This window comes from Dromaius novaehollandiae, chromosome 11, assembly GCF_036370855.1.
Source record: "Dromaius novaehollandiae isolate bDroNov1 chromosome 11, bDroNov1.hap1, whole genome shotgun sequence".
Classification (NCBI taxonomy): Eukaryota; Metazoa; Chordata; class Aves; order Casuariiformes; family Dromaiidae; genus Dromaius; species Dromaius novaehollandiae.
The window spans coordinates 3,291,540-3,319,028 of NC_088108.1; the positions used below are offsets into that span (position 1 = coordinate 3,291,540).

The following is a 27,489-nucleotide window of genomic DNA, read 5'->3' on the forward strand; positions in this document are numbered from 1 at the left end:
TCTTGCTCTCTCATAATATAGAACTTGCTTAGTGAGTTACAAGCAGATTTTTCCACCTCTGGGCTTTAGTAGCTACAAGCTGCTATTATACCCTGGGCACTACCCTTAAAGGTGGAAGGAAGCTATTTCCACTCCAGGAAAATAGTGGTAGACAGCTATTTCTTGAGAAGCTAATGGTAAAACACTAATATTAATTAGTGAGCAAGTGGAACATGAGAATGGTCCTGCTTTAAGAAAGAAACCCTTGCTGCTTCCATTCTTATTTGCTTAAATAGATGTATCTTTCATCAGGTAACAAACCCAACCTTAGTCTCAAAGCATAAATACTAAATGCTAAAACCTACTATTTTATGAATACTATTTCTTATCCCTTTGTACGGAACAATAAGCAGAAAAAAAATCAGCTAATCATGTAGTCAGTCCTGTGCCAGCATTTACTTTCTGATGTAATGCTCCTCCATAAGCCAGAACAAATAGCCTGTTTGAAACTTGGCCATTAGGTACAACTCTGGCTCTCCCTTTTTAATTTAGTACTTTGATGTAACAAGTGGCCTTTGCTATGAAATGCCTTATAGGGCTTCTTACTCTAAGAGCTATTTGCAAGTGCTGTTTCCCATATCTTGTTCTATTTAAGCCACTTGCAGTGGTTGTCCTGTAGGAAGATGAAAACTATTAATGCCTGTATCATGTAGGTTGGAGCCCTGTGTCAGTAACCAAGCCTCCAAAGGAAGTCCCTTGAAGCTAAAGTGTGGAAGCAGTATGGCTGTGTCATGAAAAGCCTCATTCCTCAAACACAAAAATAACTCACTCAGGCTCACTGTTTGTAAGGCAGGTCTATTTCAGCACCATAACATTTTATTAAACTATACTATCAATCACATTGATGGCAGGGAAAACATTGCTATTAGTGCATATTTTGTGTACTAAGACTGTATTAATGGCCCTCCAGCACTTGCTGAGGAAAAGGACATCATTTAAACAGAATCCTTCATATCCAAAGAGACAGTAGAAAACTTTTCTACAAAAACAAGGGCAGTCAGGACTAGAACTAGTTGAAATAGATCAAAGGGAAATGCTTCAAGAGGAATTAGTCAGGGAGCACTACCAGTGCTTGTTAGCTTCCTCATGAGACATGAAGGTGCTGATAAACAGCAGTTTTTAAATAGCATCCACCTGTCCCTGCAACTGCCTGTTCACAAACCCACACAAATATTGTGTACTGCTCCTTCACTTGTGAACTGACTACTGTGATGCACACACTTGAATACAACACCTGGAAGTGTACTACAGTTATAAAAACCAGCTTCATCTTCTAGAACAAACAATAAAAAGTAGCAGAAATACATTCTATACAGAAGTAAAAAAAAAAAAGTTTCAGACAAACATCAGATTACACCAGGTTGAATTTAAAAAGTCTTACTTCTAACACCTATACAGCTATTTCTAGTCTCCCCAACCCATTGCTATGCAACACACCATAGCAACAGGTCAAAGGCTTCTGGCTGGCATGAACAAGCCAACCTGTAGCCTTTTTAAGCAAGCCATCCTCATTAGTGGGTCATGGGTTTCTGCTGACAGGCCTTTCCAAGGGTTGCAAGTTAGAGGCTTATAAGAAATAAGGCTAGTTTCAGTCTTCATGTGAAGACACTCATATTTCAGTAATGTTTTGAACAGTAGGAATACAGTAAAGTAGTTGTCTGTTCCACCAATTAAGAGGCTAAACTCTTGCCAAAAATAAGTTTGCATTCAAGAGGCAAAGAACTATACAAATCAGTCCCCAATGTGATGGGTCTGGTGAGAAGAGTATTGTTTTAAAACAATGTTCTCATGCCCAGCCAGCTGGGTTCTGCTCCACACAGGTGTTTGGCAGTGCATCAGCTCTTTGGGATGTATCAGTAACACCCATCCTTCCAGGAATCATCAGCAGTTGTCTGACTGGTCTTTGCTGATTGAAGAAATCTGTTTTGAGAGACAAAAGTCACTAAGCACTACAAGAAGCAAAGTTCTCAGTAGTCTACTGCTATACACAGGAATGCTTGTTTAAGGTTTCAGTTTACATTAGGCTTCTGCAATGTCCATCCTATTACAATGTCAACATCTGCCTGCCTTAGGCAAACTGTTGTATTGTCTTGCATATATGCAGCTTGCACACCTCATGTACCAGGCAGCCACCAGAACAGACACAGCTGCAACAATTTCAGGTAACTCAGAGAAATTAAGTGAATATGACTGGATACTGAAACAATGACATGTTTATCCTGCTCTGTTAAGTTAACACTGTTGTGGGGTTTTTCCCCATGAATGAGTCTGGAGGAAATTTCTCCTACAAGTGTGACTAAATGCATGAAAAATAATCAGGTGATTGTAGAACACTACTGGAAATTAAGAATTTTAAAAATTTCTTTCAGAGTATTTAATAAGCAGATATAAGTCAATCTTAGGCTACAAATAAATAACAACAATGAAAAAAATCAACAGTACAATATGGCTTATTAGACTGATACTGCATCAACTTAAATTTTCCTCAACTCAAAAGTTTACACTAAAATTGCATTGAAAAGAGCTTGGGGGAAGAAAAAAAAAAGAAAAGCTTTTGACAATTTCAAAGAGGCTGCTACTTACTAAAAAGTATCAGCACAGACCTATGCTAAATTATCTCCTACAACTCCATCAGCTAAGACTGTGGGATCTGAGAAACAAGCTATGATTTCAATGTTAAACATCACCAATAACTGATCCAACTACTTCGTACATGCTTTAAAATAAATCTGAGATTAACAACACTTTATAAAAAGTATTTCTAATCCATGAAATAAAGGTAAATGTTCAAGTCCATGATGCTTAGTCTCACACTTACCTCTTGGATGGTGGTGTCAGTTTACTCTTGGGCACTGAAGTTCCTCCAACAGATGTTCGTGCTTTAACAGGTGAATTTTTAGCTACGGTGACCATATTACTGCTTCTAGTAGTAGAACTGCTACTGGAAGAGCCCGTACTAAGTGAAGAAGTCTGAGGCTTTCGAACTCCACTGACAGGACTTGCGTAGCTGCAGGCTTTTACTGGCTGCCTAGGTGTTAACAGAGAGTTTGTGCATGACCCTGCTTTTATTGATTGTCGCACTGTTAAAGGAGACTGCCCAGCACTGGAGGAATACCTGAGCTTACTGGGAGCCAGACCTAGAAATGGAATGACAAAGAAAGGATAACCCAGTTGGACAGTGCTATCTTAGGAACACTTTCGGATACTGGGCCTTTTAAGGGCCTCAGTTTTAGTCAAGTAGGTTAAACAGACAAAAGGAAATCAATTACAACAGCGCTCATAGAACAAGTTTAACTGACTTGTTGATGGCTGCTGAATTCTTGAAAGTCGACTGCTTGGCACCTGCAGATCTGATTCCAAGCTCCGACTGCTCCTGACAGACTCCAAAGCTCGAAGGCTTGTTCTAGCCAGGTTGGGCATACTGTGGCGCATATCCTCTGAAATCAAGAGCAAAGTCTCTATTTGCTGCTTCTGGTAGCAATCAAGACGTATTATGGTTTAGGCTATCCCTAGACAAACATAAGCACTTAAAAGTAGACAGATATGTAGCTAATTTCTACAGTAGCTTCTATTAAGTAATGTTTTTGAAACATATGGTTCAAATTATTTTTATTAACACATATCAAAAGCTCACAGATCAGCTTACCTTCATTGTTTGCATACTTCAGGCGGTCCTGCATTGGACTTTGCACAGATCTCCTTGGGGGACGGATACGAGAGGTAGATGCCCTACTATAATCTGCACCAGAAGGGGACTGACATCGGGGTGAACTGAGCGGAGACGGTGAATATCTGTGAGCGCTACGGTATGACAGGGAACAATCATAATCATCCTCATCCTCAAGGCTGTATGTATCAAACTCCTGGTCACTGTAGGTGCCTCTTCGCAGAGAGTGGAGGGAGGCACTGGAGCTGCGACGCGATACAGAAGCAGAGCTAGAGGCACAGTCCTGACGGAGACCTGAAGATACAGAGCAACATGGCTCAAATTAATACTTAATATAAAATAAAAATTCCTTACTCAGTTGCAACATAAATTCAGAAGCAATACTGTTATCAGATATTCCTTTCACCTTGGAAGAAGAGTCAAGCTAATAGAACTGTCTTCACTGAAGACACAGAATACAGCACATCACTGAATCTCTAAACTGGAACAGTGTCACCCATGTAAGTACTGATTAATTAGAGCGAAGAGTTAATATTCGGACTGACCTGAATTACTCCTGACGTTACGTGGACAAGCAGCTGTGCTTGTAGACTATTTTGCCACACAAGCTGTGTTAGGTTAACTATGTATGAGTCTAACTTACAATATGAATATTTTACTTCGATTAATTATACACCCACCAGCATTTCAACAGGTTGAAACACAGATTTCAACTTACGTCTCCAAGTGAAAACACACCTACTTTTTTATTGGTGTTTACAATATATCTGCCTAGTTTATTTACAGGGTAGAACCCAAATTATGCCTCTATTTAAAGCCTTCTTGCCCAACAAAATACAAGGGACTTCTTTAATAATTAGTTTAGCAAACTGGGTGAATGAGCTTTTGAGAAAGGCATCAGTTAAAGTTCTGGAAAAAAACACTTCTCAGTGTATTCCTTTCATTGCAGGGATAAAAAACAAACATCACCACACACCTCCCTTCATGATACAAATATGAAAAGTTTACATCATTCTGAAGATTACATAATCTTTTCATGCTTCACTGGAAACTTGGTAATGTGACAGGATTTCCTTGGCATACTTTTTGAAGTGATCACAAAGCATAAAAATACACGAGTTTACAAAGAGGAAAAGCTGCTCTTTGATTTATTCACTTGATCTGTCTTTTGCTCTTTTTGGTCTCATATTTCAATTACTATATCATAATCTTTTTTAAATTTATAAAAGCACAATGCTAAATGGAAATACGTGTCTTCCAAATGAAGGAAGAACTTCATTGTCTATTTCCAGTAAATCAAATTAATGATTAAATTACACAGACCAACAGATCCAACCACTTGATTCCACCTTCATCTTGAGTATGATTTAGATAAGGTCCTAACTGAAGTCAACAAAAAGTTTACCAATGATTTAATGGGAACTGGATCAGGTCCCTGAAACCCCCCCACACACAAGGAAACAGATATGGTTTATGCTTAGTTAAATTTGCAGAACAGTCTCTGAGCACTTAACCAGAGAAAAGCTTAAGTTATAATTCCAACTCTTTCAGTTTTAATATTCCTGAACTCTTGGCACTCAAAACAACAGTGAAAATACTTGCATCTTCTGTGCAATGAGCAGTTTTTAAAATTCAGTTCCCTAGACTGCTTCTACTCTAATTTCAGCCTGCAGTTACGCATTAGGGTTATAAATTTTTCACCCTCATCATTTGTGGTATGACAAGCAGCCATGCAGTGAACAGGAGGTGAAAGGAGAATAGAGCCTGCTTCGAAAAACAAAAACTTACACCCAAGAAATTTTGGTAGGTTATTTTTTCACCTGGATCAGTCCCCCAAACTGATGCACCCTGCAGTCATGCAGCTGCTTGCATTGGCTCATGTGAGGGGGCAGCAACCTGACTGGCAGCTGTGAGCAGCTATTATTTAAACTGCCACTGCTATGAAACATTTACTCAAACTTCACCATACTTCAGAGACAATCTAATTTGGAGCAGAATATTTGTGAAGGTCAAACGACACTTACACATTTAACCAGGCTGAGTTTTTGGATAATACTTTCAGAACTATTCTCTGCTTTAAGAAACATATGTTCAGAATGTTACACAACTGAAGTGGCAATTTGGGTCTTTAGATTTTTAAGGGAAACTCTTACAAAAAGCCAATCATTTCAAATGATCCATTAAATCTTTCTGCTGTTGGGGGAGGAGGAGGAGCAGAGGACAGTGGCTGAAATCCATCTACATTTCTAGACCTGTAATACGTAGGAAATTGCTGTCACATACTTTCTTCCTGAAGGCGTGCCATAACCTGGACATCAGTCAGGTCCTGCAGTTTATATCCCATGGAGATGGAGTCATCAGATGTACTCAGCTCACTGTCCACAGACGACTGAGAGCTCAGTGCAGAATGCATGCTCAAGTAACCTTTAGGAGCAAGGAAGAGGGAGGGAGGAACAGAAAAAACATTTAGACATCCACATACAAAACGAGAGTAAGCAGCAGAATCTTTTCTCCAGTAATAAAATCAGTGCAGGTGTCAAGTTCAGTGCTGAGGTGCAGTTGCTAGAAATAAGAAGTTAGCAATGATTTGAGAACACAACGCTCAGTATTTTAACCTGCAGCTTTCGGGAGGCTGAGAGTCTTTGTGTGGGGAGTATATCATGGGCTTTTGTCCAAAAGAAGGCAAAGGGATGCTTATTAAGTTTGAGCTTAGAAACATTCTTTCAAAGATCAGTATTTACTGTTTCTGCCTGTTTTTAGGAGGCTGCTATTAGTCTAGATATCGAACAGCAAGGCTGCACAAAATGTCTGCTACCACGTTTGTAAGCAGTCATAGGAGTAATGGGATCTGAATGGCTTTCAGAGTACTGTACCTCAAAAAGTGGACATGCAATTTACTTACGCAAAGTAGAGTTTACACTAGATTTACACACCCCCCTCCATTCCTGAGTTTTACCCATTCTCATCACGAACCAAACTGAAAGCTCTCACAGGAAAGGACGTAACTTGTTCTTACAGCAGGTCATGGAGCCTTTACTGTAACATGAATAAAAAACAAGCTGGAAGGATCTTCCTACCAGGATGTCTTTTCATAATGCAAGCACTAGAAAGAGGAATGAATCATTTTCCTTCCTTTAGATAAAAGCATAAAACCATCATTAAGTGCAAAATTTTACCTATTACTACTTCTTAGTAAGTGAAGCAAATCAGTATTTTCCACAGTACAAAACCACTACTACTTGCTACTGAAACAGGAAGACAGGAAAAAGCCATATAACTTGTGGGTTATACTAATATACTTGTCCGTTGACAGCGGACAGCTTGTAAGCAACCCTATATGCAGAAGTGTTGAGTCTGCTGGTTTTCCTCAAATACTTTTCTTCCTGGTGACTACGAGGAAGGTTACAGCAGTAAGGGTGAGCCTGTGGCACCACCTAACAGTTAGCATATCTCCATCTGCAGATGGCACACAGGAGCAAGCAATATTAGCAGAGTCTTGCTACCATTCCATCGAGATTAAGTTTTGGCTTGGAGCAGTATCATTTTGCGAGCAAGAATTGGTCAGTAGTTAGCATGCTAGCATACCTCCATCTTCCCTTCCCATTTTAAAACTACTATACTGCTTTATACAAAAGACATTACTAGAGAATCCTTTGGAAATACAAGTAAGGATTGTTGAGTGTAAAATCTCTCATGGCAAACGTGCCTACCTTGTCAGAAGTTACAAAATACTGTAACATGCTGCTAGCAGAAGTAGCCCTAGCACATAGGCTTGTAAGACCACATAACTTGCAGAACTATTTTAGAAGAGCACCTAATTATCTGAAAGTAATTCCGAGACAGGGCTGTAATTAGTACTACATAGACTTAGACAAACAAAGAAATAAGGAGAAAAAGAACAATCTTACAGAAGGTTGGATAAAGATGTAGATGTGCAAGAGCACTTGACACCACTTCAGCTACAGCAGGATCAATAAATACAAATCCCGTTCAGACAGGGATTCAAGATCACCACTTACATAAAAATCAGCTGGTAGGCTCTAAAGCCTCAGCAGACAATCAGGAACATATCAGCCTCCCAAAGCATCTACGTAACATCATTCACCATCTACCTTTACTTCAGCTCACGCACTTTTGTCAGCTGTGTTCCTGAATAAAAAAAGTGTTTAAATATTGAAGGCAGTACACTTACTGAATAAGTCTCAACAAAGTTTCTCCAAATGACACTGGAAATAAAAACCTTGTCTGTTCTAGGCAATGCATTTAAAAACCGCTGTTGAACAACGCTTTCAAACAATGGCTAATTTCCTTACAGAAAGGACAAAGTAGCAAGTTTTCCCTGTTATTTCTTCAAGATTTTCTTTTGTACTGGTTGTCAGGGTACTAACAGATGGCACAGAAAACACACAGTTCAAGTCCAGGGCTTACCCCAGACTCTCCATGTGGACGTTGATCCAACTGCTTCCTACTGGTGTGCTTCAGATTCCTCATCTGAAAAGGCATCAACTTTTTCCAGTTTCAAGGTGCTCACATATTGTGCTGACAAAAGCGCCAGCGTGGTGTAAGGGAGGTGCGTGTGCATATGACACAAACACGTATGAGCTCCAGATCAAGACAGACCAGTCTCAAGACTAAACTACTATTTAACATAGTCCTGTTTGCTTTCTTTTGGTGTTAAGAAAAGGTACTTTAAGCACCCGAGGTAAAACTAACATGTTGGTAGGGATCATACCAGTAGGAAGTAGTATAATGAATAACCCACCATGCTCTCTAGAAACATGCCACTCTGAGCCACAGCTAACAATAAAACGTGCATGACCGCTCTGTTCTGGGAAAGGACAACAGATTAAATCTTTTATTAGTTACCGATCACAGTGGTCTTAGTAACATCAACAACATCTGGTAACTCCAGAAAAGTTTTCAAGTTATTCTTAAGTCAAAAATAATCAGGGAGACTACTCAATCAAGTCTCGACTCTTGACCGAGTATGTGCTGGTCTAGTTCTGTTGTGTCACCTGCGCTTCAGTCTCCCAGAAGAAATTCCAAGGATGTAGTAACATAAGTCTTACGGTACAGATATGCATTAGTCCACTTGACTTACTGTATTTGTATAGCACAGTCCAGTGTTAGGTGATACAGTCTAGGTTCAGACTTCGATTCATATTACTTTGGAACTCTTTGTACCAATACAAGCACAGAAAATAGTCTCCATAAAAGAGAAAATAGCGTTAGATAGGAAGGAAGAAACCAGAAATTTTCTTAAACTATAAAAACCACTCAATGACTAGCTTTGAAGTTATTCATTAGTGGACAGAACAACATTGGTATTAAATAGGTCAGAAAATATAAAAGGCTAAGATACAGAAGAAAAAAAAAAGTCCTGACCCATTCTCATATCGTAAGAGAACAATTTCAGAGCTAAAAGGGAGGAGAAATACAGCTACAGCAGATTTTCAGTGGATGAACAGTCCTAGAAGTTGCACAGACACTTCAGGTTTACAAATCAGTAAAACAGCTTTATATGAAAATTAGGTCATTATAGATCTAGTTTCAAATCTTGCACCAAAAGAAGACAAAATCACAACTAACCGCATAAAAAAACCATACACACACAAAAAAACCCTGAACACATAGATAAATCAAGTATTTTAAGATGATTTAGAGATTTCCACCCCTGAAACTCAACTTGGAAAAAAAAAAAAAGTTTTACATGCATCTCTTTTCTTTACTAAAGACATAAGCATTCATTCATATCTACAGGTGAAAATCAACAGATCCCAAAACAACCTGCAGCTGTGAAAACATCCATATGCAAGAATTTTTTTTTTAAAGGTTCATTTAACATCAAGTTTCAAGCCAACAGCTGTTAAACATGCTTTATGTTTTTAAACATGCAAATTAGGATGTAGCAATTTCCACAAAAACTAAACCACACAAGGAAGCCTCATTTAATAACAAGCCAAGAGGCAAAGCGTTTCTAATAGGAAACTGAGCATGAACTACATCAAGGAGAAACAATGCTATTGAAATAGCCCACAAGGACTCCTTAGGCAGCAACTTAAAAGCAAAGGCAAACTTGAGACCAAGAAATTGAGGAGAAGTTTCATTGTTACACCTACAAACACACAGAAAATTCTGGTTAGAAGTCAGTTGCCTCTAAGTTAGGAACTCTGACTCCAAATACAGTACAGCCTGATGAAAAGCTTTTGCTATTTCATGTTCAGTTGCTCACTCAGCCAATTTAAAGACATGCCTCGAAAACTATGCTTTTTATCTTAAAGCATAAAGCTTTTTTCTTGTCTAGATTTGCATTTTTTTAAAAAAAGAAAAATCACAAACTCTCAAGCCAAAAAAAAAAAAAGGAATCCAAGTAACTTTGTATAGTTAATGTCCATGTATGATAACATTGTTCAAGGAGCAATGTTGATTTTTCTTTTGGCCCCAACAGCTGTTTTGTATTTTATGTCACTTAAAATTAGTACAATTTAAAAATATAGAGACAATGTTATAAAAACAAAAACATTAAGTAATCAAAAGACATTTAGAATGCAAGGAGGTTTTCTCCCATGTAATAGATCAAACTAAAGTCATTAATAGAGCATATTAAAAGGAGAAAATCCCATGGGTGGCCTTTATCTCTCGATAACTTTTCCCTGTTGCTTCCCTAAAATGACCCATTAGTAATCCTCCTTGCATTTTAAATACTGAAGAGGTTTGCACTGCTCTACTGACATGCCATACCTGAGCTGCCACAGGTTAGTAGTGCTTTGTTAGTCGATTTGAGATGCCCGGGAGAGTTTAGTGCATTGCTACAGGAGCCTGTCTCTGTATTCAAATTATGTGCACTTGGTGATGCCAATGGACTGCAATACAGGTTTTTCCATCTACTGGCTAGAAGGAAAAATATGAGAAAGCCATAGAGGTTATCAAATTATTTCTAAAAACAAAAAGCAAAGGATAAAGAAAGGCATCAGGTCAAACAAGATTAAATATCATAATTACTGTACTTTGACTGAGACATCTTGATGTTATCAGTTACAAGGCACAGAAAGCAAAACTACCTGCTCCCTTGCTCAGTCTCCCCCTTTAACTTGTTCTGACACTTCTGAAGAATTCCATGAATAACTTATAATAAACTTAGCTTTCAAGATGACATACATCTCTGAAAGTTTCAATTCTGGTTTTCAAAGAGGACTATTGACTTAAGTATCTGTCGCTTTCATATCCCATCTTCATCTTAAAAAAAAAACCTCAATTGAACTCTATGTTTAAACATATATTATTCTGAATTTTTAATGGCGGAATCAAAACAGCATTAAAGTACAAACACTATTACTTAATCTTAAGAGAGCAAATGATTACGGAAAGCAACCGTTTTGAAATATTTTTTCAACACACAGACTTGCATACGAGTTAGTGAAACAACCAAAAAGAGGTAAGAAGCAAAACTCAGTGCATCCATGCTTACTGCAGCTGGAAATAAGCAGCTATAACAGTACGGTAATGACTGTCTATGACCCGTGTATATTCAAGGGACTGCGGAACTGTCCAAACCCTTGCAATTTAAAAACAGTAGCCAAGAAATATGTGATGATTCGCTATGTGTCTATGTAGGCATGGGTTTACAGAAACATTAGATCAGACAATATTTTAGTTAAAAAGGACTGCTAGAGTACATATAAAGCCTGATAAAATTCAAAAAGAAAACAGAGCTAATCAAATTAAGTGTCATTCAAATTTCTAAGTGTGTCTGGCTTACAAAAGTAAATGAAAAAGGTTATCAAACCACATTCTGTTATCTTAAATCAGGAATTTCAAGGTCAAATTCAAAATAAGCCTGATCATGGGCAGTACTAAGGGCACTGTTATTATGTAAATTTGAAAAGTGGTGTCTCTGACTTCAGATCACTGAGGTAGAATTACTGGTGACAATGGAATCAACATTATTGCATTCATACAGAGACAAAGCTGACCAATTCAAAACCTAAGCAGACTATCACCCCAGTGTTGTCCCAAAGTTTTTTTTTCAGCACTTAAGACCATCAACAGGCTTCAAAATGTTAATTCTCTCAAAAAAGTCACTCTTGAACTGATAACCACAGTATTTGTATTTAGACTTTCATGACTCAAACCAGACAGATGGGGTTGCAACATGTCCTGCTTTGCAATGCTTTTGAACAACCAGTTGTTAGAAGAAAGCAAAAAAAAAAAAAAAAAAAAAAAAAAAAAAAAAAAAAAAAAGAGTCATCCCACCAGCTGCAGGGTAAATCACAGCTGTAACATAGGAAGTTTATGAAATATAGAAACAGATTACTTATTCACTTCAAATCCCTTACTGTCTTATCTATCAGTGATTCAGCTCAGGACTTGCACATTTTAAATAGAGGAACCAGGGATGCATTTGAAAAGACAAAGGTAGGATATCCACCAGATGGTTTACCAGCTGATGCAGTATGGATATGCATAAACATAACAACCTTCTCAGTTCTATAATGAAGTAAACTATACATCTATTCTAGCAGCTCTGACGTGAGTGAAAGGCTAACATGGAACAGATAATTTTGTGCTCTGATAAAGGGGAAAGCAGAAGAAAACACAAACATGAGACTGCAGAATACTGACTTAAAATACAGTATGCAACTGCTGAAGAGAACGTTCCATAGCATTTTCTTTTCAAATAGGTTAACCACTGAAAGAGAATCTCTTGGTTAAGTAACACAGCTGAAATAGCCACCATTAAATGCTTTCAAGAAATGTTAAAACTGAAAGAGGCCTACCTCTTTTCCAGGTGAAATTCAAATTACAGGATTCTAACATTTCATAGTTGTCTGATACTAACAGCTTACAACAATTTTAATCAGGTCTCAAAATAATTACCATTAGAAACACTGAACACTAGAATTTTTTTTACATAGAGAAAGCTATAATAGTTTCATATAATTTTCCCCCCTAGAAAGACATTTTTCCTCTATATTTTTATATTAAAAACATTTAAGTATATCAATGTCGTCAATTAAGACTCTGAAAACACTAAAATATATTCTAGTGTTTAGGCTCTAAACACATTAAAAACAAAGAAAGATGATCAATTTGGTGTTAGACTTGAAATACCTATATTTATAGTTTAACAAAAAAGCAGAAGAGACAAAACAGTTGCATTTGTTTGGAGTATTACTTGTAATCAGCAGTTTTCTTAAAGTTTACAAAACAATCTCTTACCTTCATCAGTTGATATAATACCACTGTATATCAAAAGCAGAGAGGTTTTTACAGAGTGACAAATATGGCTTTACAAACATGCACTAAGAACACAACATCTGAAGGTGCTATCTCTGCAGATATTTTAAAACGCAATAAATTGCAAACTTGATGTCTCTTTCATTTTACTATTTCTTAATGATGTGGAGTATCTAAACCAAAACAAAAGGAACTTGAAGTAGCAATGCTAGTTTACATACCTTGGTCCAGTCTGTTTATAAGAGTTCGGCAGGCTGCTTCTGTCTCAGGGCTGGGATTGTCCAATACCTGTCGGCACCATTTTAAAGGGGAGCCCGTTTTCTGATCTCCAACTGATTTCCTCGGGGAGACATACAGCCTTAGAGCAAGGATTGAAAGGAGACACTGTAAAAACTCGCTAACCCAAAGCATACAGCCATAGCAGTAGCATTTCCTAAGATAAACCTAACACTAAATGACAGAAGAGTTTAAAAAAAAGGAAAAAATATCCATTTATTCTGTTTAAATTACTAAAGTGTTAGTAAACTATGACTCAAACCACATTTGCTTTTATGACAGTTAAATTCACTTCATGTTGCCTCCACAGAGAAAGTGCACTGCCTCCACAAGGCAAGCTTCAAATCTGGGGTATAAGAATACTACTGGAATATTAAGTTGCCTGAGAGTAACTCTGAAGTTACATACTAAAAATCACATAAAAAACCCAGGTGATAATTACACTGTCATCACTAACAACAGTTAAAACATATCACCTGGGTCCACTTTCTTTGAGAAATTAGGATGCAAACCATGCTTTCATGAAGTGCTCAATAGTGTGTGGGGGGTCTAATTTTATATTAAATTGATCTGCTTTTAAAAGTCTTTAACAGTATTTTGTTATTGTTTTCTTTTTTTAACAAAAGAAAAAAAACACACGCAGCTCTGGATTTTCCACCTGTGCTGCACTGCAGATAACAGCATCTCTCTGGGACACTAAACGAATGGTATAAAGACTGATCACAGACTTCTGGGACAAATGCAGGAGAAGAATACCGTGATTTTAATTAGAAGCTTCAGAAGTCTTCGTATTGTTAGTATGAACAGCATGCCAGCTTTTCAGTTTGTTTTGTTATGTTAGATGAGTTCTGCTAAAGTTTTTGTCAGTTCTAATACATTTAGCATAGCATTTTACATATAGATGCAGGATTAGCCTTACAAATAAACAGATCTGATGAGCTTATAGCCCCAGACTATTTACAACTGATGAGTAAAGTAGCATCTTAACTGTATTTCATAATTAAAAATCTCTCTCCAGAAAGGTTAAAGGGTATAGGAGCCACACTGAAAAGAAATGCAAGAATTTTACTTACACATCCAACATTCATAATTTAAAAGTCATAAAAAATCCCCACTAAAATATATATATATAAATATTATATATTTATTATATATTTATAGATATATACATATATAAAAAATATATATTTTTTTATATATATTATATATATAAAAAAAATAAGAACAAACTTGAGAAACATTTGTAAGGAAAAAAACAGCATTGTATACATGTAAAATTTAAAACAGATCTTAATTCTCGTATGTCATTCAGTGAAGAAAGATCTCACGTAGAGCACATTGAGATCTCAATCGACAGCATGTCAGAGGTGAAGTATCTTTGAAGTGGGAAGCACAGTCACTAACCGAATTGTCCGCAGCGACAGTAAGCTTCCTGGAAATAATAATGCATACCTTACTGTTTAAATATTGGAGTTCCAGCTACATAGTCTTAATACACATATGTTAATATATTTTGCTGCACTGTGAGTGCATTTTGTAGCTGTACATGCTACAGAAGGATATTTAATATACTGTTCCACTGAACTCATTCAAAGGATCATAAAAATGATTCACAGGTAGGAAAGTAAGTTCTATGATGACAGATTTAAAGAGCTGCAGCCGTGCAGTTTATCAAAGAGTCTGATATGACTATCAGTGAACACAGAAATAAAAGCGGCACAGGAGAGATTCCTGAAAATGAGCTTTTTTGATCTTGTTAACAAGCCCTTAAGATTCTCAGATTTCTGTTTTCAGCTACTGAATTTGTCCACCATGTAAATTCTCAGAATTAAGGGTACCAAAAGAGGTGGAAGACTTGAGAGCTCTTTGAAATCTAGGTATTGAATACCTTTCTAGAAGAGAGATGCTTTGAGAAGAAATTCTTTGGGATGAATGCACAAGAATCTGATCTGTAAGTTCAGTTGTCCTTTGCAGGCAGGAAGCCTGGGGCTCCAAGCAGATGAGCTGCTTGCATGGCCTTCAACAAGCACAGCAGTTAAACTTCTGCATCAAGAAAATTCTTGGTGCAGGCTTCATGGTTCATAGTCTCCTACGAGAGTTACAGTGATTTTCTGTGCACACAATCACACAACAAAACTCCTGTTTTTCCCAGCACCATTTACCTCTCAAACATCAAACCCGATACTCCTTTAATCAGCTGCTGCCAGGTAAAATGAACTGCTTTAAAAAATCCTCTTGGTCATCAGCAAAACCAGCTGTAGTCACATTTGATGCAACTGATTTAATTGCTCCCAAGAGCTGTCTGCCCTGTTGGAAGGTTGTTGTCTGCACACAGGTATAAGCATATTTCACCTTTCTCAGTGCAAAATATAGCATTTGAGCATAAAAATGATCATGAGGATGGTTTTAAGATTTCAAGAAGTCTGCGTGCACTTCAATTCCCTCCTACTCTCTCTTCTAGCTTTCAGAAGAATGTAGAGCTAATGGCAATAAATTGTTATACTACTGCAACAAGACTAAAGTCTTTTTCCCCAGTTACTCGGTCTCACTCAGATTTCTCACCTTTAAATCATGAAATATCCCTCTCCCCAAGAAAACTAATATAAATCATTAACTATTTTCATAATTATAACATAGATTTCTAAAAAAGCCCTCATTTTTAAAAGATTTAGGAGCATACTACTGAACACTCAGTTTTCAGGTGTCCTATCCATGAAAGCATCAATGTTTGTCCAAGATAAAACATACAAACAACCACAGTATTTAAAATTCTGTACTTACATCAAAATGTCTATCTAACCTTTTACCCTCTCTCCAGTCAATAGCAGATAGGTAAGGATAAGTATAAAAACAGATCTATTGATACTCAGAAAGATTTCCCACAATTTCATAATTTGGGGCTATCGGATTTGAGCATGTCTGTGTGCAACAGCTCAACAGATTTTTTGTTTTTTTTCTCCAGTGAATCCATCTAATTTGGACCTATATATACTTTTATCATTCACAGCACCCCATTGCAGTGAGTTTTGCAAGGTACTGACATGTCGTATGAAGAACTACCTCTATTCACTTCCTTTGAAACTGTCACCTGCTATTTACAGTTGATATTTCCCAGTTCTTGGGGAAGGAACAGAGGTGGAAAGCAATTATTCTCTATTGCCCTTTGACATGCCATTCATGACTTTACATGACCTCTGTTACATCCCAAACCCTGGCCAGACACGTCTTCCTCAGGGTGCAAAGTTGCAGTTTCTGTAGTCATTTGTCAACAGAAGCTTTTTCATAACAAGCTTTACACAAAACCACAATAAAATATTCCAAAAGCTAATTTGGTATTGACAAAACACATGATGAGAAATATGAACGCAAATACTCTTGAAAGGGCAATGTTATCTATTGTAATACAATAGAACAGAAAAAGCAAAGAAAGCTCTCTCTCTGGATTTATTTTACAGTTCAGACCAAAAAAGCAGCAATAAAATAATCAAACAAAAAAGAGGCCAATAACCTCCTTAGGGTAGATTGTGCTGTTCTTCACGTATTTTAGGTTAAGAAAGAAAAACCTTGCTCTACTTTGGGAAGCTCTTGTTAGAGCCGGCTCCTTCAGAGTGGTTGCTTATAATCATGTCTGTACCTGGGACTGTATCAGCTGAATATTATGATGCTTGTGTGATTGCTAGAAGCCTGTTTCCTCGTGGAGTAGGTCTACCTGCTTCCCAGGGTGTAGGAGTTGCCCATACTCTGTCAGAGGACTCCTATTTTTCAACTAACAAGTCTACTGACAGAAGGTGGTGTCACTTATAACTTCACTAAACACAATAAAGTAAGCTCAATTCAATTTTTCAGAACATTGCCAGTCACTTTATGAAAAGACATGTCTTTAGAGGAACTCTGGTTTGATTCTGCAGTGTCAGGTTTACTGTTTTCCTTTTTAGTCACTTGGAGAGGAGTTTAACGCACTTACCAACCTAATTTCTTAAAATACACTAGCATAGCTTATTCTTCTGGAACGCTACAAACGATCAAGTTAGAAATTGAAAATACTAGCCCCACAAATACAGGTGAACATTTTCCCAGACATGATATTATGGACTAAGTCACTTTTTACTAGAGGTTCCCCCCAAACCCACCCAGTTTAACCCTTCTTTAGCCACCTTGGCACAATTGCCACAGCAACAGAGGAAAGGTTAATACAGTAACACATCTCTAGCTTAACTAAAACAAGCCATCTTCTTCTGACAGAGGTTTATACAATAAGCTAAATTCACTCTGCTCAGTTTAAAAAATAAGAAGAGTTTTGGTAGCTTTATGCTTTAAATAGATCTGTGAGGATAGCTTAATTCAATAAGCACAGGAAAAAATGTACTCAGGCAAATCCTTAAATATACATAAGAATTCCAGTTTATGAGTAAGCTGAAGTAGTCTTTGGTTTAATAAATATCTGATTGCTGAATAAGTTTTACCTTGTATTTTTTTCCTACAACTCTGCAGTTTGGTATGAAGTAAGTTGTATTTAAATGGCAAAAGGTTACATTCTAAATATATTTTTGTCAAAACTCTAATGACAACTAAGAAGCTATTCAGATAGTTACAGGGCCTAATACAAAATTCAGAGAGTAAACGTTTGGGCATATATTCTCAATCTAATATACTGGATATTTCCTGTGAACTCATTAAATATGAATGAGGCTTTCTTTAGCTTCTGCAAGGAAACTATTAGATAAAGCACATGTAGTTTCTGCTTACTGTTATGTGTTTCTTTTTCCCATATAAAGCATTGTGAAATGTGTATTTACACAAGTAAATCTATAAAACATGAGTATTTGGACTGCAGAAAGATCTATAACTAATAAATGCGTACAATGAATGGCAAATAAAATGAACCTCAGTTTTCAAGACATGAGCTTGATTTATTACGCATCTTCTATTGCACTTATCACCAGTAGCCGTAGCAGCACCACGAACGGCATACATTACGCTGATTCGGGAATCTGTGAATTAGCTATATCAATGCAAGGAGAAGAAAACCAAAGGTAGCTAAATGCATTTAAAACCAATTTAGACTTACAAGATATGCCTCCATGAAGCACTAAGGAGGCAACTAAGTTCTCCTATAAAGCATGTATTTCAACAGATGCGTTCACTTTCCTTTAGGTACCCTACTTCAAGGACAGAGGTCTTCTGAAAACTATCTGTGCTTCCATTGTTTCAGTCTCAAATCCAACACTATTTTTGAACAGAAATGCCAACACCTATACATAGCATTATGGAAAGCAACATTAAAAGGACTGTCCAGATCAACACAATAGAAATGCAAGAAAGAAAAGGAGGAGAAAAATGGTGGGGGAAAACCCTTCTACAAACAGAAAGAGCATAGTAGTAGCTCAAGGAGCAGTTTGACCCTTTTTTCCTGAGACACAGAAACTGGGAAGAGAGAAGAACGCTATACTGTAATCTCAGAAGCAGCATCACTTTTTCGTGTCTATCTAATGACTAATCCTGCTGAGCAAAATACCAAAAATCTGGTCACTTTAGCCAAAAAAGCTCTAAACACCACATTAGCTTAATTTCATGGCATAGCCAATAGCCTATAAGACGATCAAAAGGTACCTTGTGGGACGATTTAAGAGTCATTATACACACACTGCATGAAGATGCTAAACAACATCTGCAGCAATTTGCTGCAGCAATGTAAAATGTTTTCCTCCTACACTGTGGCACAACTGAGCAGAGAGATTACCATGCCCATAACTTACTTGACAGAAGGCTTGCAGTTGCAAGCCAAAACCTCAACTGTTTCAATAAAAAGTCAGTCATTTTAAGCCTCCTCCACTGACAGCAATTTAACCTAAAAGATCGTATTTTGCACACAAGGGTCAGACAAGCAGGTAGATTCTCCCTTCATCTTACTCTACTCTGGCACTGGCAGTTACTGACAAGGGAGACTGCTGATGGTAATACTATCTTAAAGCTGCACAGAAGGCCTTGAAGAAGCTCACCTAGCCAGAGACTGCACAGCAAGACAGATGTCACAAAAATCACTGCTAACAGCTTACTGCAGCTAATGCAAAGAAGTAACACTTAAAATAACCAAGAAAATCAGGAAGTAATATTTGATAATATTACATTCTATACATTACTTAATACGATAAAGCTAACTTGATACAGTATAAAGAATACCTTAACAGTTTTTCATAAGTCTACCAGCCTGAAAAATTAAAACTTTGCAAGTTACTGTTTCAAAGTCATGCAGAATGTTGTTGGCAAACAAAGATTACAGGCAAACTGCTGCATTGCCTTTGGAAGTGTATGAAGTGACTACACAGACATTAGGGAGATAAAGTTCTCCACCATGTCACAGGTACAAGATGTCATGTTTTTCACGATGCTATATTGGCAGGATACCTGAATTTTGTGCAGAAGGCACATCCTCATTTGGTGGAATTTCTCAAGAAACTTCATTCCCATCTCCGACTGGGCAACAAACTAACAGCGAAGATATCCTGCAAAACGTTGTACTAAATTCCATTAGGACATTAACAGGGAAGGACACCGGACAGGGGGCTAATGCTGAAAATACACACTCCCATGAAGCTCCTAAGCAGTCACTTATATTTGAGCAATCCACACCTGTTCCAACAAGCCTATTTCAGGGATTCCTTATTTGCTGTGTTGAGCTCCTGGGTTCAAACAGGAGACAACAGAACACAAAAGTGAAGAAGGCACAGTCTGCTTTCAGTTGAAACACATGCATTTGGGAAGGAAGAAGATGCAAAGCAAGGACGCAACAGCCACACACTGATTCATCTAAGTGGCACGTGGATTCCCTTCCCTCCCCTTTCCATCCCACAAGAAAACCACCACCATGAAAGGCTGACTAAACCTGTACAGTCACCGAGGCACCCCTCGTATCTGACATTCTTCTACAAGGAACTCATCAAAAGAAACCTGAAAAGACTCTGTACATGGGTTTGCTTGCTTGTTTTTTAAACACAGAAGAACACACATAAAAGACAATTTGAAGACCTGCATCAACCTGTTGGAAATAGTCTAATACAGTAAGAAGGACAAACAGTGATGAAAAAGTTTAATAATCTTTTCACTTCTGCCATATCTGGCTACCTTTTATCCAATGCCACATTAGTAAGAACACTTTATATTTTGGGGTGGAGGGGGTTTAAAACATTTCATCATAATTCCCAGCCAAAATTCTGTCACCCAAGTCTTACTAGGGAAAATAACTGACAGCTGGCAAAACACCAAATGAGTCGCATATGTATACATAACAAAATGATCAATACAAGTCAACACAGGAAGAATAATAACCTATACTCACAGGAAAGCACAATTGAATGCCTACATACGGTGAGTTCATGAGAATGACAAAGGCTAAGGAAGACAAACAAGTTAACACTCTCCTGCAAGTGTATCTTGTCAGTTCTCTTCTATTAAATAACAGTTTTTTCTCCAAAGAGCTTAGGAGTTAAAGTGCTTTGAAGTGTAGCGTAACAGAGCTGACTGGTAACTAAGTGAGGGCAAAGACTAGTAATGTCTAAACTAAGCCTCACATTGAATTTGACAGCACTGAAAGGCGACTTTCACATGGACCGATTGTGTCATGCATGTTTACAAATCTGAATAGTTACTTGAGAAAGCGACATAAGAAAATAAGTCAAGGTGCAGACACCAAAGTAGTACAGAACTAGCTACAGCTTGTGATGTATTAACCCACCTATCAGGTGAGTTCAGCCATTGAAATGCTGTTTTTAAAGACAAAAACAAAAAATTAGAAAACATAAATATTGCTGAAGGAAAGGGAAGATGCATCATCACCACAGAAAGCAAAAAAATGAAGAATATACTTGTATCTGCAGAGAATACTAAAAAATCCTCTGACCCACTCCTTTGTGCTTCAACTTTGGCCCTCCTACAGCAAGAGTTCTTGCTTATTGCCACTTTAGCTTAAGTAGCAAAAATGCATACAGTAGATTTAACTAGTGGTTTCAAGCCTATTAAGTCACAAAAAGAAATCAGGAGCTTAAAATTTAAGAAAGGCCAGCCTTGTTGTTCCATTATGATAGGGTTTTATTACACAATCGCAGAGATTAAGCGCTGTTGTTCTCAGAGGGAATGAAGCAAGACCCACCTCAAAAGTCTCTGATCACATGCCCTAACACATAGGCAGAGTGCTACTCACCAAAACTTTTACAGAACAACAAAAATAAAATCTCTTTTTGAAAGATGCCTCTCCGCCCACCCCACACACACTTTGAACAGTTTCATACCTTAAAAGAACATTATAGAAACTCTTAGTATTCCTTAAGGTGTAAAACGCCACCCATCTACTAGATGATGTTAAAGAAAAGGTCACAAGCCTAAAGGACTGGGTTAAAAGGGTTACAATTCTACCAACTTAACAATGTCAGTCAAAAACAAAGTCACTGGAAATTTCTCAAAAATTACCAAGCAACATAAATATCAAAGCACACACGATATGTTTCAATATTAGCTACACTTTTTTTCTAATGCATAACATTAAAAAAGGGATTGCAAATATATCAGTATAGTAAGCTGTTTCGATTTATACACTGTTTAATGCACTTTGATATTACTTCCATCCGGGCAGTAAAAAAAAAAAAAAAAAATCTCCCAAATCAGCACAGCCACCTTATTAAATTTGATTAATTTTGTTTTGTTTAAAAAAAACACAACCACTGATTTCTGGCTGTTGCTCATACAAAAACATGAATATTTGCAAAAACAATGTGAGATGTGTTCTTATGAAGAGAATTTAGTATACTTGGCAATAAGCAGAAGCATATATTATTGATGTTATGTAGATTATTAGTCTCCTACTTTCAATTCTACTGAGGAGCTGCAGAACAAGAAGTCATCATAAAAATGACTTCTTGTCAAACAAATCTGGTAAAACAAGAAGAAAACAAAACAGATTGAAGTAATACAAAATAACCATAACTAATTCATTATAATAGTACTGGCACATGTGCTCACAATTTTTGAATACCATCTTTCTTTAAGCTTTTTGGGGCCTCTATCAGTCCCATGCTTTCTACCTTTTTTTAATCCATTGGCCCATAGCAACCAAATTTGACAAGGTGATAGAGATCTCAACAACACGAAGATCCTACAAGGTCTAGTGAAAAAGGTACTTGGTAAAGGAGAACAACTTTATTAGCAGCCAGTTCAAGGGAAGGTTAATAAACTCAGCCTCCGAGTACAGAATCTCTCCTGATTGCATTCAACAGTATTCACTGCCCCAGTAAAACCCAAGCCGTGTCCGGCTGCTTCGTCAGGAAGTACAGTTTGAAGAACCTTTCTTATGTCACAGACCATAGAAGCATACATACAGAAGCAGGCGTTTCATAAACATAGAAATAACAAAGCCTAGCTTCCAAATCCAATTTATTAAACAGATCTTCTTACCCTTTTTCTTTTTTTAAAAAAAGGAAATCTGATCAAAATACTATTTAAGTATGCTAAAGAGCTGAACTGATCAAATTTGGCCCAGTATTAAGTTTTCGCAAGAAAGCTTGCAAAGAAAAAAGCAAGACCATCCGTGGAAGTTAAAATCAAATAAGAAGTCCCTTGCACCATCTGCAGTCAGAGAAAATAAAGCTTGCCAGGCACGTGGATGAACTTTCCTCTAATAGGTTTTGGGGGGAGGGGGCATTCAGAAACTCACTTTTGAAGAGCACTTTCAACTTTATACGCTTAACTCTATCATCTGAAAAAATTTTCCCCCTTTTTTAAATAAAATCTTGAATTTAGACTAGAACTGATGTTATTACATTATTGAGCTCCATTCCATGAACAAATAACAATTCTTTGCTGATAACAGCTAACAAATTTTTAGACTTTAAGACTTGCTTTGTATTGAGCAACTTATAGCGGAACTATATCTTCAGTGCATCATCATCCATCTCCAGCTAAACAATTTTGGAACAGTTTGCCGATCCCTGAAGCTATCCTATGAAGTTGTAAAATCCCAAGTCAGAGCTACTGCATGAGATTAAATTAGCTTCAAATTTCAACTGGTTTTGAAAGGGCAAGGGAAATTAATTTGCTGATTTATAAAACAAGTTCTAAACAAGGCTGCTGGTGAACTGGAGAGTCCTACAAAGCAAGGTCCATTACAGATTACATCACTGATCTGTTTCAGATCATTCTGTGAACAAAACAACAGGTTAACTACAAAAACAATATTCGGGAAACAGAAATGCACTGTCCTCTTAGATAACAGTGAAAGCCACAAATTCCAGGGGGAAGGAGTAAAAAAAAAGTGAACCAAGGTTTCGTTTGTGAAAAATCTTATTTTCTTATTAGAAAATTCTTATTTAAATAAGATACCTGAAGGTTATGCGCAAAATTTAAGAACTCCATATTTCCTTCATCTGTATGCATTATACATAAACAAACTAACAGGAAAAAGTACGTTTTCTGTGCTTATGACAGTAGCTTCAGGAAGTAAAGCCTTATAGTTAAATTGATTCAGAACAAAAAGTGTTTTTGTGTTCATTTTGTTATGGCACAGTGGTCTTAAAAATCAGAACAGCCAATAATGAGAATTGCATTCTTGCTGTTAAAATGAAAGCACTGTAGAGAAACCACTTTATTCCTTTAACATTATTGCAATAAATATATCCAAACACAGCAATTCACAACTGCATCAGCAATCGCAGGTTCCACATATTACTAAAGTTTTGAAATACATACCAGCTATCTTCTTCTTCGTTGCAGTTTTCAAGTTCTAAAACTTTCACTTCATCCAGAGCTGTATTATTCAAGAAGTTTTCTAGATCTCCACGTTTTCCATTTGGATTTTGTTCATTTATTTTAACCGAGGAATCAAGACCTGTGATGACCAGATTTGCCGTAAGCTCTGGGCTATTACTTGTATCCATACGTAAAGAACACCTAGAATTATCAGCAGTCTTGATTTCCGCTTTATACGTGTTAGAAGAAAGTTCCTCAATAGCACTGTTACAACTATATTTCAGTTGGGCATCTACGTCTTTTTTTAAGCAATTGTTCTCTCCCTCCTCCTTCCTTATTTTGCTTAATTTGTTCTGCAGATCTGCCATTATTTGCAATTCTTGCTTCTCAGTGATAGAATTGATGCTATTATTAATTTCCATTCCATTAAGACCAGAGTCATGGTTATCCACACCAGTGTGGATCTCGCTCGGCATATTGGTCCCAAGCATACTTCTGCGGCTCCTGGTTCTTAGGTGCTGATTCTGGATCTCAAGCCTCCTCACAAGCTCCTGCAGCTTTCTCACCTCCTCTAGCTCTGGGCCACCCTCATCAGACGGTGGCTCTGTGTCGGGGCCCATGGCAGAATTCTCTGTTGAGTCCTGCCCTAAGTCAGGCTCCAGGGCATGATCCTGCTGTATGACCGGGGCACTTCCAGGAACTACCATCATCCAAAATGCACAGTTTCACTGCAAGAAAAAAAAATACATAAGAATATATAAAAGCTTTGTAAAGATGAAAAATATTTTAAACAAATTGGACTTAAAACACCAAAAAAAACCCTGACTTTTATAAGCATAAACTAATGATATTAGGATACACAATGACTGAAGGTAATCAAAATCAATTCAAAAAGAACAGCAAAGATTAGTATGAAACATTATCTAAAATACTTAAACGAATCTTTAAATGGCTCAGATGTGCAACTATTCTGCCACAAATTAGACTGAATAAAAGGAAGCTGATTTAATCACACGCAATAGCTTAGTTTCCATCCGTAAACACATGAAACACACGAGAAAAGCTCTGACTGAGCAAAGTCAGGAAACATAATTAGCAAGTGCTGACGTCAGACAATGACAGCATTAAGAAAGTGGTAAAAACACCCTTTGTTCATTACCAGGTTTATTCTGGCAGAGCACAAAAATACCTTGAAAACATTTCTACATTAACTTCTACCAAAGTCTGCATAAATGACATTAAAAATGACTAACAATAGGAGCTCTTGTTACTACGATATATTAAAATAAGCACAACTAGTGTTTTTATTGGCTTTTTTTTTAACAATTGCAAAAACAGGGGCAAACTCTCTGGTACAAACACAGGAAGAAGATAAATACAAAGAAATAAACCGCACCACAGATTACAGATTCCAATAATGGTTATGAAACAAAGCGCTCTCTGATTTTCTGGTTGTAAGTACTACTATTTATCTTGTGGTTGAGTTGACCGAAGAAGAATGCACAGAGAATGTGTATTCAAATTTCCAAAAAGCCATAAAGTAATACTAGTGCATAAACGCATATTCTTTGTCATTACCTTAGCTACCTATTATCTGAACACAAATAAGAGGTCTGTGGTGAGACATGTAACATGCACCCTTACAAAGTAATTAAGCAAACACTGATTTTCCCCTGCTGTAGTGATTTACACCAGATAAATAAATGCATTGGAACTGAAAGTTATTTCTAAAGTGACTCTTCTTTGAAAGCCCCTAATATGAGATTAATGTTCTGTGTAGCAAATAAAATGGACATCCCCCTGAAAAAAAAAAATGCCAATACATTCCATTTTGTGGGGGACGGAGGGGACAAAAAACAATACAGAAGATGGAGTTATAGGAAGCAGTCAAATCAAAAAGATCTGATGCAGGTACAACTGCATTCAAACTGAGGTTTTGTGGCTCTGGCCTAAACATTTTTTCTCCCCCTCTCCTTTACTCTGAAAGTTTCTCCTATTTTCTTTTTTAAGGCCTGACTACCAGCCGGTAGAGGAAACCACAAGAGTTAACCGTTGCACAAAGTGCACAAAGCAAACAAGGTAAAGGCCTCCTCCTCCTCCTCCCCCCCAAACACACCAGCTTAGCGTCCTTCTACTGCTTTGTTGCTTCTAACAGAAGCAGCTGCGCACACATCCCAGAAAATACTTCTGTATTTGACAGTGCTTTATTCCGGTCACCTATGGACAAGATGAAAATTAAGGCATGGATTGATGAACCTGAACAGCATTTACCAACGGCCACATACGAACACAACCGACTTCAGCGCCTTTTAAACGCGGCTCTAAAGCCATACGTCTAAGAGGGATTGCTGGAGTTGTTTTGACTTGGAGAAGAAATTACACTCGTAAGTAACAAGCAATCCAATACTTACTCATAAGCTTACTTCAAAGGGTAACAACACAAGCACAGTTTTCAAAGGCAGTTAACAGCTATTGCTCAGTAACACACTGAAGAAACACCATCAGGGAATTTAAGATTTCTTCTGTCAGAGCAAAACACAAAGACTCAAGGGGGGAAAGTAATGAGTTTTGCCACCCGGATAATCAGTTCCCTCAAAGACTGAAGGGGAACAAAACTGTGTTTTCCTTCACAGGGGGAAACGAATAGATTAAAAACGCTTAGCCTCTCCCCAAGCCCAACACCTCTTAAAAACAAAATCACCAGAACTGACAAAAAAGCAGCTGCAGCGATACGAGGAAATATCTGTACAACTTCATCCCCTCGTGCGTTGCCCTGCAGAAGAGCCGTTACGGGCAGTGACCATCTCGGAGAGTAACTCGGAGTTTCCAGGGGACATCCGGGCGCTCAGGCGGCAGCTCGGAGGCTCCCGGCCCGGTAACGGGCGAGACGCGGCCGCGGGGGCGAGCACATGCCTCCCCTTCCCGCCCGCCGCGCTCCCGCCGCCACAAAACGCTCCTGCCGCAGCCGGGCGCGCCGGCGGCCCCCTCCGCCCAGCCGCCACCGGCCCCGCGGCCGAGCCCCCCCGCCGGAGCCTGGACAGCTCCCGGCGAGCGGGCGCCGCAGCGGCCGCGGGTGCCGCGGGCAGGGCCCGGCGGGAGGGAGGCAGGGAGCAGGAGGGCGGCTGAAAATGGGCGCCGCGGCGCCGAGGAGGCCGTGACCGGTGCAGGGAGGTGAGCGGCGGGGCGGCCCCGCGCCGGCGGCAGGCAGCGGGGAGGCAGCGGGGAGGCTCCCGGGGCCGCGGGGCGCCGGGCACGGCCCCGCGGGGGGGCGGGGGGGCTCGGGCGCGGCCGGCCCCCGCCAAACCCGACCGACCCCAGCCGAGCCGGGGGCTGCGGCCGCCCTCGCCGCCTCCCGGCCCCTCCCGCGGTACCTGCGGCCGCCGCCGGCGGTCGGCGACGCCCGGGCTCCCGCCGCCTTTCTCCGGCTACGGTTGGAGCCTCGCTCGCCGGGCGGGGGGAGGGGGCCGCCGCCGCGCGCGCATTCGGGCCCCGCCCCCTCGCGCCGCCGCCTCGCGCCCCGCGCGCGCGCACTCGGG

At 38.6% G+C, this 27,489-nt stretch overlaps 1 protein-coding gene across 5 annotated transcripts; it reads right to left on the reverse strand.

The window, feature by feature from the left end:
• Positions 1–814: 814 nt before the first annotated feature.
• Positions 815–27,479, reverse strand: LOC112982732 (SLAIN motif-containing protein-like). 5 transcript variants are annotated; one of them, XM_064518049.1, is made up of 9 exons: positions 27,325–27,479; positions 23,954–24,681; positions 13,165–13,301; positions 10,448–10,597; positions 5,990–6,130; positions 3,686–4,000; positions 3,339–3,476; positions 2,858–3,176; positions 815–1,959 (listed from the first exon to the last, which is right to left on the reverse strand). In XM_064518049.1, exons 2-9 carry the CDS (start codon positions 24,661–24,663, stop codon positions 1,893–1,895), a joined length of 1,977 nt encoding a protein of 658 aa, XP_064374119.1. In that variant the 5' UTR covers positions 24,664–24,681; positions 27,325–27,479; the 3' UTR covers positions 815–1,892. The 5 variants fall into 5 exon arrangements, with proteins under 5 accessions (XP_064374119.1, XP_025955125.1, XP_064374120.1 ...); XM_026099340.2 differs by lacking the exon at positions 27,325–27,479 and adding an exon at positions 26,665–26,860; XM_064518050.1 differs by lacking the exon at positions 27,325–27,479 and adding an exon at positions 26,365–26,609.
• Positions 27,480–27,489: the final 10 nt, after the last annotated feature.